General features: G+C 40.8%; 1 protein-coding gene across 2 annotated transcripts in view; it reads right to left on the bottom strand.

The window, feature by feature from the left end:
* Window positions 1-17,867, bottom strand: part of APOOL (apolipoprotein O like) — an 81,013-nt gene extending 63,146 nt beyond the window's left edge. Inside the window, exons 1-2 of one of the 2 annotated variants that reach the window (XM_030807195.1) lie at window positions 17,835-17,867; window positions 12,071-12,103 (exon numbers count right to left, since the gene is read on the bottom strand). Coding sequence is in view for 1 of the 2 variants with exons in the window: in XM_012498793.2 (XP_012354247.1) it covers window positions 17,835-17,849 (15 nt within the window). In the remaining variant the exon portion in view is untranslated. The remainder of the gene's footprint in view (window positions 1-12,070; window positions 12,104-17,834) is intronic. The other variant, XM_012498793.2, reaches the window with a different exon arrangement.
* Window positions 17,868-19,544: the final 1,677 nt, after the last annotated feature.

Raw genomic sequence — 19,544 nt, 5'->3', positions numbered from 1 at the left:
TGGTTTCTATTTCATTTATTTGTGCTCTGATCTTTATTACTTCTTTCTGCTAACTTTGGGCTTAGTTTTTTTTTTGTTGTTGTTTGTTTTTTTCCTAGCTTCTTGAGGTGTAACATTAGGTTTTATATTTGGGACCTGGAGCCTGAATCCACAGGAACTGGCCTGGCGCTGAGAGAGGCTTGGCACCTGGGACCACTGGGATGGGCCTGGAACCTGGGTCTGGGTTGTCTTAGCATCTCAGTCTATAGGCTCTGTCCCAGTATTGGGGTGAGAATGGACCCTGGGTCTGCTGGAGCGGGCCTGAACTCTGGGTTCTCTAGAGCCTGGGGCCAGCATGGAGCTTGGTTCTGTAGGGGCTGGTCTGAAGCCTAGGATTATGGCACTGGCCTGGTACCTGGAGCTACTAGAAACGGTCAGGATCCTAGGGCTGTGGAGATAGGCCTGGAGCCTGTGTCTGCTGGTGTTGGCTGGAGGCTGAGTGTATAGGTGCTTGTCTAGAGGCTAAGTCTGAAAGGACTGGCCTGGGTTCTGGGGCGAGCCTGGGTCCTGGGGCCAGCCTGGGTCCTGGGTATACATGGGTGTTCCTGGAGCCTGGGTCCATTGAGGCCAATCCACTAGCAGTGTCTACTGGGACAGGCCTGGACCCTGCGTCTGCTGGGGCATGGGGCCACAGGGACTGGCCTAACACTGGGAAGACCTAGAGCCTGTGTCTTTGAGTTCCTGCCTAGTGTCAGAGGCTAAGGGTGCTAAGGAGTGGACCTCAAGCCTATGGCCATTGAGAACTGGCCCACTGCTGGGGACGATCCTGATCCTAGTGTCACTAGGGGTGGCCTTGCCCTGGGGTGGCTCTGGAGCCTAAAACTGCAAGGACCTGTCTGGGGCAGGGGATAGTCTAGAGCCTGGAGCTGCTCATGTTGGCCTAGCACTAGGGAGGCCTGGAGCTTGGGGCTAGGGGGTCCTGCCTGATACCAAGGTGGGCTTTCAGGCTGTATCTGCAGGTATTAACTTGAACCTCGGGTAAAGGGGCTAGCCTGGTACTGAGCAGACCTGGAACCTGTATCCACACATGCTAGCCTGATGACTAAGGCTGCAAGAGCCAGCCTGGTGCTGGGGATAGCCGAGAGCTTAGGACCACTGAGGTCAGCTCAACACTGAGGACAGTCCAGAACCTGAGGGTCCTGAGGTTGTCCTGACAATAAAGCAGCCTGGAGAGCAAGTCTGCTGCATAGGTCTGGAGCCCGGGGCTGTGGGATGCAGCCTGGTGCTAGAACAGGTGGGCTTAGAGGCTTAGTCCATAGATGTTGACCTGGAGTCTGGAGCTGTGGGGGCCTACCCTGCATTGTGTTTTACTGAGACAAGCCTGTTGCTGGTGTCCAAGGCAAAGTCCAGTGTCCATTGCCCTCCTTCTCTCCACACTACACTGCCTGGTGTTGGGGGAGGGATGACATGGGCAATGTAAAACTGACCGTCCCTCTTGCCCTCATCAATGCATCTTTTCATAATTCTGTGCTACACCCAGGAGCTGTAATTTCTCACTTGGTTTCCTTAGCTCCTATAAAGGTCATTTCGTATATAGAGGGATCTTTGAATTGATGTTTCTGCAAGGGAATGACTGCTGGAGCATCCTATTCTGCCATCTTGCTGATGCTTTTCTCTGAGTCAGGGTTTTGACCAGTCATATCATCATCACCGATCCTGCTAACAATGCCTCTGTTCAGCACCCCACCCCTAGGTCCTGAATCAGGGCTTTCACATGTCCTTACTAAGGATGCATTCCCACTACTCCGTGCCCTAGCCCATGGGTCTTGAGCCAGGGTTTTGATAACCATCACTGGGGTTATGCTGCCACTGCTCTAGACTCTACACTCTGGGGCTTAAGTCACAGCTATCACTGCTGTTTGCCCCACTCCCTGGGGCCTGAGCTTTGGCTACAACCAGCTACCCCTTGGGCCACACTACAGTTGCACCACAGACCCACAGCCCAGTCCTCTTCTTGGTCCTGTCATTGCTGGATCTGTGTTACTGTTATATCCTTTCCCCATGAGGTCAAGTCATTGTGGAATGTCCTAGAGACCCACCCTGAACTCTGTAGATGATCTGCACAAGACCATGTCTTAATCGCTGGCACTACTACCCCAGCAAGTACGTCTGTGCCCCAGTCCCCAGATGCCACAGCAGTTCTGTGCACACCTAACCACAGATCCTCACATAAGCTGCTACTCCAAATACCTGTGCCTTAAGCACTGGTACCACCATCACTGTCTTAGCCTCTTTGGGCTGCTATAACAAAATGCCTTAAGCTGGATTATTTATAATTATAGAAATGTACTGCTTACAGTTCTGGAGGCTGGAAAGTCACATATCAAGGCAACAGAAGACACAGTCTCTAATGAGGGCTTGCTCTGTGTTTCAAAGATGGTAACTTCTTCCAGCATCCTTACATGGCAGAAGAAGTAAGTACATTCCCTTCAATCTCTATTATGGGGGCACTAATCCCATTTGTGAGGGCAGAGCCCTCATGACTTAATATCTTTCAGATAGGCCCCACTTATTAAAATTGTCACATACGGTATTAGTTTCCAACATATAAATTTGAAGGGAACACCCACATTCAAACCATAGCAGCCACTGATCATGCACCTGCCCCAATCCCAGCATCACCACAGCTACAGTTGTGTGAATGCCAGCATGCCACAACCAGTGCCAAGAGGAATAACCTTGGCTAGAATATCCCCCCATGAGAGAAAAGGAGTGCAGGAGGAACCCAGCAGCCACCACTACCAAAGACCACAAGAGCCCTAGCCACTATAGCCACCACAGACTGCACACATATAAACGTAAGGCTGCCAGAAAAATGAAAACATCAAGGAAATATGATACCACTAAAGAAACACAGTAACTATGCAGTAAGTGATCTCAAAGAAACGGAGATCTATGTTATCTGAAAAATAATTAAAAATAATTATTTTAAGGAAGATCAGTGAGATACAAGAGAACACATACAGCTCAATGAACTCAGAAGAGTAATAAACAAAACAAGTTCAACAAAGAAACAGAAATTATCAAAAAGAACCAAACAAAAATTTTAGAACTGAAGAATATAATGAATGAAATAAAAATGTAGAAGAGAGCTTCAAACAGCAGACATGATCAAATAGAAGAAAGAATCTGCAAACTTGAAGGCAGATCTTATGAAATTATCCATTGAGAAGATAAAAAAAAAAAAGAATGAAAAATAGTGAAGAAAACCTGAGGAACTTACGGGACACTATCAACTGAATCACTGATCACATTTGGATGTTTGTCCCCTCCAAATCTCATGTTGAAATGTCATCTCAAATTTGAAGGTGGGGCCCGGTGGGAGGTTACTGGATCACAGGAGCAGTCCCTCATAAATAACTTGGTGTTGTCCTCATAATAGTGAGTGAGTTTTTGCAACCTCTGGTTGTTTAAAATTTTGTGGCACCTCCCCACTTGCTTTCTTGCTCCCGCTCTCACCATATGACATACTGGCTCCTCATTGTCTTCTGGCATGATAGTTAGCTTCCTGAGGCCCTCACCATAAACATGTCAGCACCATGCTTCCTGTACAGCCTGCAGTACTGTAAACCAAAAATAAAACCTCTTTTCACAGATTAGCTAACTTCAGGTATTCCTTTATAGCAATGCAAAAATGGTCTAATACAACATAGATGCTAAAGTCCTCAACAAAATACCAGCAAACTAAATTCAACAGCACATTAAAAGCCTCATTCATGGATGGGAGGAAAACACCAAATAGGAAGCAGGGCTAACATGCATCTCCCACTTGGACAGACAGAAAAGTGTGTGGACACTCATACCATGAACTTTTGTTCCAAGAACCACTGCAGGAACACACCAGGAAAACCAAAAGAATTCACAGATCCTTCGATGGTAGTGGAGCACTGCTGCAAATTCCATGAGACGGGTGAGTTCCCAAAGTGAGAGAGGGTGAAAACCTGCCTCCAAACACACATTCCACTGCGGAATCTAAAAATCCAGATCACAGGAGAAGGATTTAACCTTGCTTGGAGCTGGAACAGATTTCAGGAGCTGCATGAAATATAAAGGTAAAAGCACCAGTGGGGAAGGACCTTGTAGGCATTCAGAGTCTCCAGCTCAAGCCCAGGGAAGCCATCCCTAACTATATCTCACAGGGGCCCTCAGAGAAGACAGCCAGCAGAATTAGGGAGGGGTCAAAGGGTGAAAGAAACTTCCAACTGAATTTTGTAATAATTTTGACTGGGCACAAACATTCTTGAGCAGAATATGGGGGGTGAACAGGAACTGCTGCAAATACGAGCATAGGAATCACCAACATTGTGAGCACACACAGAGAGAAGAGGGCCTGAAAGCCGTGCTTGTGTTCTCAGCAAGGAAACTTATGGCCCGGGACAGGTCTGAGCTCTGAGCACAGGCTGCCTGGATCTAAACTGTTAGCAGGACACTGCAGAATCAAGATCGGCCTTGCTAAATGCATGGGAGCTGGGTTAGTCCTTTCACTACTGGCTATACCCCAAATCCCTGGAGAACTATACTGCACAGCAGAGGCAGCCATAATCCCCTCTGGAATATAACCCCATTGGCCTGAGAACCACCCCCCTCAACCCCCACAGAGGCCTATGCAAGCCCCGTGCAAGAAGAGTCTAAGCTCAGATCCACCTAATAACCCTGCCCCCACGTGGTGGTATTTTCCAACCTGCCCTGGTAACCAAGTACAAAAGACATGAACTCTTGGGAGCTTTATGGCCCTGCCCATTACCTGAGAAAACAGAATACTTTCCTCTGGCAAACTTAGGGCAAGCTTATAACCCACTACTGCTACCACAGTTGGTGTTATCTTGAATGTGTTACCTCCTGACTGGAGGCCAATTATCTCAGGCCATTACAGCAACTCATGACAGAATAACCCTGCTCCTAAGAAGAGGGAGAGCACCACGTCAGGCGATCACCCCATGGGATAAAAGAATCTGAACAGCAGGACTTGAGTTCTAGATCTTTCTGCTAGTGGGTAGTTTCTCACAGCAGAGACACAATTGCAATGCTGGGCACAGTAGAGAAAGTCTACACCTATACCCCAACAGGCAGGCAGCCTCTGTGATCATAAAAGGTCTTGGAGAAGGGGACCTTGTTCCCTCCCAGCACTCCGCTGAAGACACAGCAGGGGCTTCCCCAACAGGAACGCAGCCTAGAGGAATGTATAGACAGACTTGCTGGAACAATCCAGGGTGAGTGTATCCCCATAAGAGAAGCACACTCCAGGTTCAGGCCAGCATGAGAGGCAGAGTCACAATTCCTCCCTACCTGGAAGATCAACATTCCTATACATGAAAAGATGTGCCTGTATGATCCAAGTAGCTGAAACACAAAGACAGGAGTGAGGCTATGATGTGAATAACTTTCCTGCTGACCTGGCAGGGGAGCTGAGGTAGCTCCCACTCTTCACTCTGATAAAACCTCAGCAGATCTCACTGAGAGTTCCCCCAGCAACCCTCATCAAGGTTGGGACCTTGGCCCACAGTTGGGCATTATTAGGTTGGTGCAAAAGTAATTGAAGTTTTTGCCATTTGCACCAACCCTATCTTAGCCACAACTGGTGACTATCCAGGGATACTTTCCCTATTAGACTGAAGACTGAATCATCAATTTAGTAAATAAAACAATGGAAAAAATTAAGTAAATAAATAAACTGTATGCCATGAGAGAATGAGATAACCTTCAAAAGATCCCTGCCATTCCAACTCCATAGGAGCCAGTGAACTCACCCACACACCACAAATATAACTACTACAACCAGCATCAGGGAAAGCCAGCACACAAAGGCTCTCTTTATAACTAAGGATCTCATACAGAGTCTTCACCCCTACAAGCACAAAGAACCAAATTAGGCTAAAATAAATATTAAAGTCTGGGCCAGGCATGGTGGCTCATGCCGGTAATCCCAGCACTTTGGGAGGCCAAGGTGGGTGGATCACCTGAGGTCAGGAGCTTGAGACCAGCCTGGCCAACATGGTGAAATCCCATCTCTAATAAAAATACAAAATTAGCCGTGCATGGTGGCACACACCTATAATCCCAGCTACTCCGAAGGCTGAGGCAGGAGAATCACTTAAACCCAGGGAGCGGAAGTTGCAGTGAGCAGAGATCACACCATTGCACTCCAGCCTGGGCCACAAGAGTGAAACTCCATCTCATAAATAAATAAATATATAAATAAATAAATAAATAAATAAATATTAAAGTCCGATCATTAAGAAGGAAAAAAATTTAAAATAAAAAAGAAGTCCAATCAAAAAAAGATTCAAGAACAATTTTAAGAAATAGTCTACATAAATGAGAAGAAACCAGAAAAGTAATTCTGGTAATGACAACACAGGATTCTATAACACCCCCAAATAATCACACCAGCTCCCCAGCAGTGGATCCCAACCAAGAAGAAATCTCTGAATTGCCAGATAAAGAATTTAGAAGGCTGATTATTAAACTACTCAAGGAGATACCACAGAAAGGTGAAAAAGACCTTAGATAATTTAAAAAAAAAATACAGGATATGAATGAAACGTTTTCCATAGAAATAGGTATCATAAAGAAAAACCAATCACAACTTCTGGAAATGAAAGACACACTTAGTGAAATATAAAATGCAGTGGAAATTTTCAAAAATAGACTAGAACCAGTAGAAGAAAGAATTTCAGAGCTCGAAGACAAGGCTTTCGAATTAACCCAATCAGAAAAAGACAAGGAAAAAGTAATCTAAAAAAATGAACAAAGCTTCCAATAAACTGAGGATTATGTTAAATGGCCAAATCTAAGAATAATTGGTGTTCCTGAGGAAGAAGAGAAATCTAAAAGTTTGGAAAACTCGTTTGAAGGAATAATTGAGAAAAAATTCCCTGGTCTTGCTAGAGATCTAGACATCCAACTAAAAAGCTCAAAGGACTTCTGAGAAATTCATCACAAAAAAGATCATCGCCTAGACACACAGTCATCGGGTTATCTAAACTCAAGGTGAAGGAAAGAATCTTAAGAGCTGTGAGACAAAAGCATCAGGTAAACTATAAAGAAAAACCTATCAGACTAACAGCAAATTTCCTAGCAGAAACTTTACAGCCAGAAGGAACTGGGGTCCTATCTTTAACCTCCTTAAATAAAATAATTGTCAGCCAGTAATTTTGTTTCCAGCAAACCTAAACTTCATAAATAAAGGAGATATAAAGCCGTTTTCAGACAAAAAAAAAATGCTGAGAATTTGCCACTACCAAGCCAGCACTACAAGAACTGCTAAAAGCAGTTCTAAATCTTGAAAGAAAACCTCAAAATACACCAAAATACAACCAACTAAAAGCATAAATCTCACAGGCCTATAAAACAATAATACAATTAAAAAAAGGTATTCAGGCAACAACTAGCATGATAAATAGAACAGTACCTCACATCTCAATACTAACGTTGATAGTAAATAGCCTAAATGCTCCACTTAAAAGATAAAGAATGGCAGAATGAATAAAAATCCACCAACCAAGTAATTGCTGAGACTCACTTAACACATAAGGACTCACATATACTTAAGGTAAAGGGGTGGAAAAAGATAGTCCATGCAAACAGACAGCAAAAGTGAGCAGGAGTAGCTACTCTTATATCAGACAAAACACACTTTAAAATAAAAACAGTTTAAAAAGACAAAGAGGGATATTATATAGTGATAAGAGGACTACTCCAACAGAAAAATATCACAGTCCTAAACACATATGTACCTAACATGGGAGCTCCAAAATTCATAAAACAATTACTACTAGACCTAAGAAATGAGATAGACAGCAACACAATAATAGTAGGGGACTTCAATACTACACTGACAGCACTAGACAGGTCATCAAGACAGAAAGTCAACAAAGAAACAACGGATTTAAACTACATCCTAGAACAAATGGACTTAGATATTTATAGAACTTACTACCCCAAAACTGCAGAATATACATTCTTTTCATCAGGACATGGAACATTCTCCAAGACAGACCACATGATAGGCCATAAAACACTTCTGAATAAATTTAAGAAAATCAAAATCATATTAAGCATCTTTTCAGACCACTGTAGAATAAAACTGAAATCAACTCCAAAGGCAACCCTCAAAACTATACAAATACACATAAATTAAATAATCTACTACTGAATGATCTTTGGGCCAACAACGAAATCAAGATGGAAATTTAAAAAGTCTTTGACCTGAATAACAGTAACACAACTTATCCAAACCTCTGGGATACAGCAAAAGTAGTGCTAAGAGGAAAGTTCATGGCATTAAATGCCTACATCAAGAAGTGTGAAAGAGCCCAAATATTGACAATATCACACCTCTAGGAACTGGAGAAACAAGGTCAAACTAAACCTAAAGCTAGAAGAAAAGAAATAACAAAATCAGAGCAGGACCAAATAAAATTGAAACAAAAAAATACAAGAGATAAATAAAACAAAGATCGTTTATTTGAAACGATTAAGAAAACTGATTGACCATTAGAGAGATTAAAGAAGAGAGAATATCCAAATCAGCTCACGTAGAAATGAAAAGGGAGATATCACAACTGATACCACAGAAATGCAAAAGATCATTGAAGGCTACTATGAACACCTTTGTGCACACAAACTAGAAAACCTAGAATAGATGGATACATTCCTGGAAATATACAATCCTCCTAGATTAAATAAGGAAGAAACAAACTGAACAGACCAATAGCGAAATCACAACAGTAATTTAAAAATTGCCAACAAAAACAGATTCCAGGACCAGATGGATTCACAGCTAAACTGTATCAGACATTCAAAGAAGAATTGGTACCAATCCTACTGAAACTATTACAACAAATAAAGAAAGAGGGAGTCCTCCCTAGATCATTCTATGAAGCCAGTATTACCCAAATACCAAAACCAGGAAAGGACATAACAAAAAAAAGAAAACTACAGACCAATATCCCTGATGAACACAGATGCAAAAATCCTCAACAAAATACTAGCTAACTGAATCCAAACAGCGTATTAAAAAGATGAGCAAGTGGGTTTCATACCAGGGATGCAGGGATGGTTTAACATACACAAGTCAAGAAATGTGACACATCACATACACGGAACTAAAACTAAAAGTCATAAGATCACCTCAATAGAAGCAGAAAAAGCATTTGAAAAACTGGCTCCCTTCATGATAAAAACCTTCTGCAAAATTGGCATAGAAGGGACAGACCTCAAGGTAAGAAAAGCCACTTATGACAAACCCACAGCCAATATCATATACTAAATGGGGAAAAATTGAAAGCATTCCCAATGAGAACTGAAACAAGACAAGGATAACCACTGTCACCACTTCGATTCAACATGATACTGGAAGTCCTAGCCAAAGAAATCAGACGAGAAAGAAATAAAGGGCACCCAAATCAGAAAAGGGGAAGTCAAACCACTGCTGTTCACCAATGATACGATAATATACCTAGAAAAGTCTAAGAACTCATCCAAAAAGCTCCTAGAGCTAACAAATAATTCAGTAAAGTCTCAGCTTACAAAATCAATGTACACAAATCAGTAGGACTGCTATACACCAACAATGACCAAGCTGAGAATCAAATCGATAACTCAATCCCTTTTACAACAGCTGCAAAACAGAAACAAAAAATAAACAAACAAACAAAAAAACCTCAGGAGGTAGAATATCTCTACAAGAAAACTATAAAACACTACTGAAAGAAATTATAGATGACACAAACAAATGGAATCATATACCATGCTCATGGATGGGTACAATCAATATTGTGAAAATGACCATACTGCCAAAAGTGATCTACGGATTCAATACAATTCACATCAAAATATCATCATCATTCTCCACAGAACTAGAAGAAAACAATCCTTAAATTCTTATGGAACCAAAAAAGAGCCCACATAGCTGAAGTAATACTAAGCAAAAAGAACAAATCTGAAGGCATCATATTACCCAACTTCAAACTGTACTACAAACTAGGCTACAGTTACCAAAACATGGTACTGGTATGAAAGTAGGCACGTAGACCAATGGAACACAGTAGAGAACCAAGAAATAAAGCCAAATACTTACAGCCAATTGATCTTAGGCAAAGCAAATAAAAACAGAGTGGGAAAAGCACACACACCCCGTTCAACAAATCATGTTGGAATAACTGGCAAGCCATATGTAGAAGAATTACACTGGATCCTTATCTCTCACCTTATACAAAAATCAACTCAAGATGGATCAAAGACTTAAATCTAAGACCTGAAACCATAAAAATTCCAGAAGATAACATCAGAAAAACTATTCTAGACATTGGCTTAGGCAAAGAGTAGTTCATGACCAAGAACCCAAAAGCAAATTCAACAAAAACAAAAATAAATAGATGGGACCTAATTAAACTAAAAAGCTTCTACACAGCAAACAAAATAGCAGAGAAAACAGACAACTGACAGAGTGGGAGAAAATACTCACAAACTATGCATCTGACAAAGGACTAATATCCAGTATCTACAAGGAACTCAAACAAATCAAGAAATGAACAAATAATTGCATCAAAAAGTAGGCGAAGGTCATGAACAGAAAATTCTCAAAATATGCAAATGTCCAACAAACATATGAAAAAATGCTTAACATCACTAATTATCAGGGAAATGGAAATTACAACCACAATGCGATACCATCTTACTCCTGCAAGAATGGCCATAATTAAAAATAAAAAAATAATAGATGTTGGTGTGGATGTGGTGAAAAGGGAACACTTTTACAGTGCTGGTGGGAATGTAAGCTAGTACAACCACTATGGAAAACAGTATGGAGATTCCTTAAAGAACTAAAAGTAGAACTACTATTTGATCTAGCAACCCCACTACTGGGTATTTACCCAAAGAAAAAAAGTCATTATATAAAAAAGTCACTTGCACATGCATGTTTACAGCAGCACAATTTGCAATTGTGAAAATATGTAACCAACCCAAATGCCCATCAACCAATGAGTAGATCAAGAAAATGTGGCATGTATACAACATGGAATACTACTCAGACATAAAAAGGAACAAAATAATGGCATTTGCAGCAACCCAGATGAAGTTGGAGAACATTATTCCAAGTGAAGTAACTCAGGTATTGAAAACCAACTATCATGTTTTCACTAATAAGTGGGGGCTAAGCTATGAGGATGCAAAGGCATAAAAATAAGATAATGCACTTTGGGGACTTGGGAACACTGGGAGGCGGTAAGGGACAAAATACTGCACATTGGAGACAGTGTAAACTGCTCAGGTGACAGGTGCACCAAAATCTCAGAAATCACCACTAAAGAACTCATCCATTTAACCTAAAACCACCTGTTCCTGAAAAACTTAAAATTTTTTTAAATGGGCAAAATATCTGAACAGATACTTCATCAAAGATACACAGATGGCAAATAAGCATATGAAAAGATGCTTAACAGCATGTCATTGGAGAACTACAAATTAAAACAACAATGAGATACCACTGTATACCTACTAGCAGGGTGAAAATCTGAAACACTGATGATGGTAAATGCTGGGGAGAACATGGAGCAACAGCAAGTCTCATTCATTGCTAGTAGGAATGCAAAATGGTACAGCCACTTAGAAGGGTAGCTTGACAGCACTATTCACAATAGCAAAGATATGGAATCAACCCAAATGTTCACCAATAACAGATTGGATTAAAAAAAATTGGTACATATACACCATGGAATACTATGCAGCCATAAAAAGAAATGAGATCATGTCTTTTACACAAACATGGATGGAGCTGTAGGCTATTATCCTTAGCAAGTAAACGCAGGAACAGAAAACCAAATGCCACACGTTCTTACTTATAAGTGGGAGCTAAATGATGAGAACTTAAATGATGAGAACTTACAAACACAAAGAAGGAAACCACAGACACTGAGGGTAATGGGTGGGAGCAAGGAGAGGAGCAGAAAAGATAACTATTGGGTAAGAGCTTAATAGCTGGGTGATGAAATAATCTGCACAACAAATGCCCGTGATACGAGTTTACCTGTGTAACAAATCTTCACATGTACACCTGAACCTAAAATAGAAGTTGAAAAAAAAAAGTAAATAAATAAATAAAAGTAAAAGGCTCATTCACCATGATCAGTAAGTTTTATCCCAGAGATGCAAGGATGGTTCAACATATCCAAATCAATAAACATGATACACCACATTAATAGAATGAAAGACAAAAACAACACGATCATTTCAATGAATGTGGAAAAAGCATTTGGCAAAATTCAACATCCTCTTGTGATAAAAACTCTCAACAAATTAATTATCCAAGGTATGTACCTCAACATAATAAAAGCCATATATGATAAGGCCACAACTAATATCATACCCAATGGTGAAAAGCTAAAAGCTTTTCATCTAAGATCAGGAACAAGTCTCTTGCCACTTCTATTTAACACAGCACTGGAAGTTCTAGTCAAAGCAATTAGGCAAGAAAAAGAAATGAAAGACATACAAATTGGAAAAGAAGAAGTAAAATTGTCTCTTTTCCCAGATTACATGATATTATACATAGAAGATCTTAAATACGCCACCAAAAAGCTGTTAGAACTAATAAATAAACTCAGGGAACTGCAGCATACAAAGTCAACATACAAAAAAGCAGTTACATTTCTATATACCATCGAAGATGATCTACCCAAAAAAGAAAGAACGCAATCCCATTTAAAATAGCATCAGAAGGAATAAAACACTTAAGAATAAACTTAACCCAAGAGGTCAAAAGCTGTATATTGAAAACTATCAAACCATAATGGACAAAATTGAAGATACAAATGAATGGCAAGATGTCCTATGTTCATGAATTGGAAGAATTAATGTTGTTAAAATAACCATACCACCCAAAGCAATCCAAAGATTCAATTCTAGTGGCATTTTTCACAGACATAGAAAAAATAAACAATTGCAAAATTTGTATGGAATCACAAAAGACTCTGAATAGCCAAAGCAGGTGTACAACCAAAGCAAATGAAATCAGCAATTGCAAAGATATCTGCACTCCCATTTTCATTGCAGTATTATTCACAATAGCCAAAACATGAAAACAACCTAAGTGTCTAATCGAAGTATCTGCCAATAGATCAACGGATGAAGAAACTGTGGTATACACACACACACACACACACACACAGGTTATCATTCAACCATAAAAAAAAAGAAAGAAATCCTGTCATTTGCAACAACATAGATAACCCTCAAGGGTATTATGCTAAGTAAAGTAAGTCAGACAGAGAAAGACAAACTCTGCATGATTTTATTTGTATGTGGAATTTTTAGAAGTTGAACTTACTGAACTAGAGAATAGAATGGTGGTTCCTAGAGGCAAAGGTAAAGGAAAGGCGAGAGGTTGGGAGGTTGGCCAAAGGGCACAAACTTTCAATGACACGTAAGTTCAAGGGATATAATACACAGCATGGTGAAGTGATACATATAAACTAATTTGATTCCGGTAATCATTCCACAAAATATATGTATATCAAATCATCACACTGCACACCTTAAAATCAAACAATTTTATTTGTCAGTTATACCTCAATAAAGCTGGGGAAAAAAAGAAAAAAAAATACATAAACCCAGGGGGTCTTATAGCTACCTATTTCCTGGGGACATCTTGAATTTACCATTCCCTAGAACTTCTTAACAGCTAAAATCATAAATTCAGCAAGCTTTTCTCTGAGTACAACCTCCTATCATTACAGTTTCGATTTCCTTACTGATCTATTTCATTTCTTACAGGTAAAGTTACCTACCTTAGAAGACTTTTAGTGAGAATTAAATGAAATAATGTGTATCAACAGCTTAGCACAGTACCTGATACACAGTAAGTCCTCAATAAATCATAGACAAATTTTTATTTTAAGTATTCATTAAAAACAAATTATCTGCCAATACCCAAATTGTCCTCAAACTCACTCTCAACCTCTGGCATTAAATGAAACTTGGCTTTTATTTGACACTACTATTATACATTCCTCCCAATCCACTTAATTGAAGGCCAGACCCCCAGCAATTCCCCGATTCCAGAAGACCCGAGAGATCAGCACAGTCCTTGCTTCTCAAGCACCATGATCTCCACAAATCTTAGCCATTTCTAACAGTTACCCTACCTTGCAATTATTAGAAATTGTTTCACCTTCAAGATCCTAAATGCTTGAAATTTCCCTCATTAAAATAGAATGCTCTTTCAACTCTCCTACTCTTTTTGAACTAGTTCTTCTTTCTCACTATGGCCATAAATCTTCTAGTACCCTAGTCCATCACTTCAATCTTCTTCTTTGTCTCCTTATCCACAGTGGATGACTATTTGGATAAATTCCCTAGATCTTCTATCATTCTCACTTTGACAACACTCAGCACTTGAGCAACCCCACTGTCTCCTCTTCCCCTCCTATGCTGTGAGCACTGCTGGAGAAAGTCACTACTAGAGCCAACATTAGCCAGGCCCTCACTTCTCAGCAATTATTAACATTTTATTCAATGGCTACTGATACTACTGAATTTCCTATAGCACCTTTTCCAAGCCTATCCCATTCTTAAACTCCTAAAGGCACATTTTCCTCTCTCAGCAGATGACCTTCCACCCAGAAGATACAGACCTCCAATGTGAGCTCCCTCCTCTACCTCCTCCGTTCTTCGAAATCACTTTGTATCTTCACCTTCTATCTCGACCAACTCTGGCCTTTGAAGCAAAGTGTGTTTCCTCTTTGCAATGTTAATCCCTCCACTTGTTCTCTTGATTTTACCACTTTCTTACAAAGTATGGTTAAGAGTCCAGGTTCAGGACTCAAACCATGTGATTTCAGATCCAGCTCTACCACTTTACTCCTGTGTGACCTTGGAGTTACTCGACCTTTTTAAGCTTCTGTTTCCCTACCTGTAAAAAGTGATTAATAACAGTTCCTACTCATAGGGCCAACGTGAAACATAAATGAGAGAATCCGCATAAAGTGCTTAGCAAAATTCCTAGCACATAGTCAATATTCAATAACATAATAGCTGTAAATACTATTATCTGTCCCTCTAGATACCTCCTGGTACATTTTCCCTTGTCTCCAAAGTAGCTCGAGTCTTCTGTCTCCTGTTTTGTTTTTAGTTTTTTTTTTTTAATTAAAAGACACATTTTCTGGAATTTGCTACCCTCATTCCAAGATTGCGTTCCTTCCTTTCACCACCAAACTTCTCTAAAGAGTAATGTATAACTCCTTTCCAGAGGAAGCAAGGAGGAGGAAGCAAGGAGGAGTGGAAAGACTTTGGAGATAAATATACTGTTTGAACCTAGTTCTTCCACTTAGTGGTTGTATGACCTGGAGCAAGCAGTTTTTCTAAGCCTCCATTTTTTCATGTGTAAAATGGATATATTACCCATTTCTTAGGGTCATCAAGAGGATTAAACTAAAATAATATATGTAAAGCATCTGGCCAAAGTAGGTGATAATTGAATGTCAGTTCTCCATCCCTTATTCTTTTCTTAACCTCGTACAATCTTGGTTGTTCCTCTACCACTCTATTTATCTCTTTAGCTCACTTCAGCTCTTATTAGCATGGTTTTGAATAATCTGACTTCTCTAAACCTTAATTTTCATGTGTAAAATGGTAATAATACCCACCACATAAAGTTATCTTTAGAATTAGTGAATTAACACATTTAACATGTTTTAGCATAGTGCCTGGCCTGGAGTAAGCACTTAATAAATGATAACTGCAGCAACTTATTAATGGTGAAATCAAAGGACTGTTCAACTCTCTTCTCTAAGTTTCAATGAAAACACACTATTCTGGTTTGCTTTTTGCCACTGACCATTCCTTCTGTCTCTGCACCTTCTCCATGAAGCCTCTCTTTACTCTCTTCAAACCAAGTGTGAGCTCTCTCTCCTTTTGAGCCTCAGAGCACTTTGTACTTCTCTTGAGGTAAGAAACTCCCCTTACTCTGAATCACAGTCATTTGTGTTATATGTGTTATGTCTCCACCACTTAATCTCTTTTGTCATCACTGCCTGGCACTTTATTCATGTGGAACGTGTTGACTACCTAATATACATCAGACCTGTGCTAGGTACTACGGATACAAAGGTTAATATAATTACTGTCTTTAAGGAGCTTATAGTTTAGGTAGTTAGAACAGCAAGTAAGTAGTCTATATGTGCAGTGGAATAAACGCTTGGTTAAGAGTGTGCCCAGAGTCCTCTGGGAGCACAAACAAGAGTTATTTAAAATAGACTGGCGAGGACCGGGTGCGGTGGCTCACGCCTGTAAACCCAATACTTTTGGAGGCCCAGGCGGGTAGATCACGAGGTCAGGAGTTCGAGACCAGCGTGACCAACATGGTGAAACCCCGTCTCTACTAAAAAATAAAAATAAAAATAAATTAGCCGGGCATGGTGGCAGGCGCCTGTAGTCCCAGCTACTCAGGAGGCTGAGGCAGGAGAATCGCTTGAACCCAGGAGGTGGAGGTTGCAGTGGGCTGAGATCACGCCACTGCACCCAAGCCTGGGAGACAGAGAAAGACTCCATCTCAAAAATAAAAAATAAAATAAAATAGACTGGGGAGATCAAGGACACTATTAGACAAGGCATTTTTGTGTTTTGCATATAGGGAGGCTGTACACAAATACCTGTTGAATGAATGAATGAACTATAAATACAACTAAATAAGCATGGGAAAAGGCACTTTAGGCCCAGAGAAAGAGCACGTAAAAAAGCATGGAGGGGTCAAGCAAGTAGCTCAGTATCGACAGGAGGAGGGTTCCTGAGTGACAAGAGATGAGGCTGGAAAGTCTAGGTAAAATCAGGTGTTCTAGACGTAAGAGTATGACCTGACCCCAGAGGGGAGATGATGACATGCCCATAAAGCTTCTTAAATGGGCGCGGCGGGCGGGAGGAGGCAAAAATCAAATTTGCGTTTTGGTAGATGTACTCTGGCAACACAGAGGAAAACGGATTACATGAGAGCCAGGCTTGAGGTAGCAAGTTCAGGTAGGAGGTTGCTGAAAGAACTCAGATGAAGTATGAGAACCAGAACTGTAGACGCTGCCGACTTAAACTTCAGCGGAACTGAATTATTCATATTGTATCTCCTGCAAGCCTAACAGAATATTTTACAATTAAAACCCGCTACGTAAATATCTGTAGACTACCATTATTAAACACTACTTAGGGAACTGCAGCAAGCAGCCAGCTGAGTCACTCACTGTACACGGATTCCCAAGTAAAGGCACCTTTGCCAAGCGTAAAACTCGAAAGAAACAGGTTATTCGAGCACAGAGAGCAACAACACTATGTGTAAACCAGCGCACTGCTGAGAGACTATGGGACTTCTCTATCCTGGTCAGTTTCACCCCAAATGTTTCAACAAAGTCCTTCCATAAGGTCATGAGGCCTTGCCCTGTGCGCCGAGACAAATGCCAAGTTCATATATATTTTTTTTCTCTTTATTGCAGCTCAAGACCAAAACGTCTACTGCAGCTCGTCGCCTAGCCAGCCATTTTCACCCAGCCGTTTCCCAGTTTTGTACTGTGCCACTGTGTAAATCGACAACCACAGGGGATTGAGGGAGCAGTGTCCCAGGCTGATAAAACCCAAATGGGGAAAGGCCAGGTGTCTTGAGGCTTCAAACGATAAAGATTGCAATTATCTCAAAACCCATCTCCACCCCGCCCCTTGCTCCAGGGCTCCTTCAGAAGTTAGTAGGATCCCTTTTACAGTTATCGGGATGCCATCGGCACCCACAGAAATTAAGCAAGTTCGTTTTCGCTTACCCTGATGGCCGCCATGTCTACGACCCTTTCGGCCAAGGTTTTCAGACGGAGAGCGGAGAGGGACAAATCAGTTCGGCTAGGCTTCCCTTACGACAGCCCCACCCCGTTACGCCCCTTGCCTGCCAGTTACCGCCTTTTCTCCGCCCTCCTCCAGCTGCCTTGGCAACTGCTGCGGTTTTGGTCAGCTGTCTTCCGGAGAAACCGTTCACCCCTGTGGTTGAGCCTCCCGGCCCCAGATAAAGCCTTTCAGAACATTGTCCATACTCCAGTTGGGAGTTATTTTCCTGGGTGCAGAACTTTTAATTATTTTGTTTCAGGCACATGTGATATGTCTAGATAACGACTTAATACCCAAGTGTAGCTGCTTTAATAATTAATTATATAGTCAGAAAAACAACTTATTACCTCTGCGAAACATGGGTAAGTTCATTCATTCTAAAACTAAGTCACGGAGAGCTTACTCTATGCCAGGCAGTTGTTTGGAGCATAGACAAAACATAGTGGCTTCCTCACAGAGCTTATGATTCCAGGAGTAAAAAAGACAAATGAGGCCGGCGCTGTGGCTCACGCCTGTAGTCCCAGCACTTTGGGAGGCCGAGACGGGCGGATCACGAGGTCAGGAGATCGAGACCATCCTGGCTAACACGGTGAAACCCCGTCTCTATTAAAAGTACAAAAAAAATTACCCGGGCGTAGTGGAGGGCGCCTGTAGTCCCAGCTACTCGGGAGGCTGAGGCAGGAGAATGGCGTGAACCCGGGAGGCGGAGCTTGCAGTGAGCCGAGATTGCGCCACTGCACTCCAGCCTGGGCGACAGAGCGAGACTCCGTCTCAAAAAAAATAAATAAATAAAAATAAGTAATACAGTTTTAAAAAGAGACAAATGCTATGAAGGAAAATAAAACAGTATGGGAATGAGGTGGGAGTTTACTGGTTTATATCAATGAGAGAAAGACTCTCTGATAAGCTCATTTGATAAAAGTCCTGGATGATTTTAGAGAAGAGGGTTGCATACGGAAGGAAAAGCAAAGAAAAAGGCCAGTGAGGCTGGAGCAATAATTTCAGAGGTAGCGAAGTAACACAGTGTCGGGGTTTTCGTGCCGCCAAAATAAATTTGGATTTTATGCTGAATAAGATGGGAAATCATTGGAGGATTCTGAGCAAAGGTGTGATGTGATCTAATTTACACTTTTAAAGGATGATTTTGGTGCTATCAGGAGAATATACTAAGGGTATATTGCAATATTCACAACAGGAGCAAGGTCTTCCGTAGGCCTCCATGAAGGATTCTGAGGAAAGAAGATGCTCATAATATGCCCATCAACAGTCCCAATATTAATTCATGTATTCATTCATTCAGTCAACAAATATTTATTAAGTGCAAACTATATACTAGGCATTAGTTGATACCTATCACATTTCATACCCAAAACAGATCCTTTTTAACAGAACTGTCCTGTAAATGACAAAATTATTTTAAGAAATAATGATGAAATGAAACTAATAATACTGGCTGCAGAAGAAACTTTGAGTGACTATTTTCTTTTATTGAACTTAATATAAACATATACATACATATATATGCCAATATAAAAATAAAATGCAAAATAAATAGTACAGAACCAAAAAGGAAAAAATGGATCAAGGTGTTTTAATTGCATTAATGTATTTTTCAAAGGAAAAATACTTATATCTACATAGTGGTCTACCAC

The sequence above is a fragment of the Nomascus leucogenys genome, chromosome X (genome assembly GCF_006542625.1).
Source record: "Nomascus leucogenys isolate Asia chromosome X, Asia_NLE_v1, whole genome shotgun sequence".
Lineage (NCBI taxonomy): Eukaryota > Metazoa > Chordata > Mammalia > Primates > Hylobatidae > Nomascus > Nomascus leucogenys.
The sequence above is the reverse complement of the archived record's forward strand: the minus strand, read 5'-3'. Positions and strand labels throughout refer to the sequence as shown.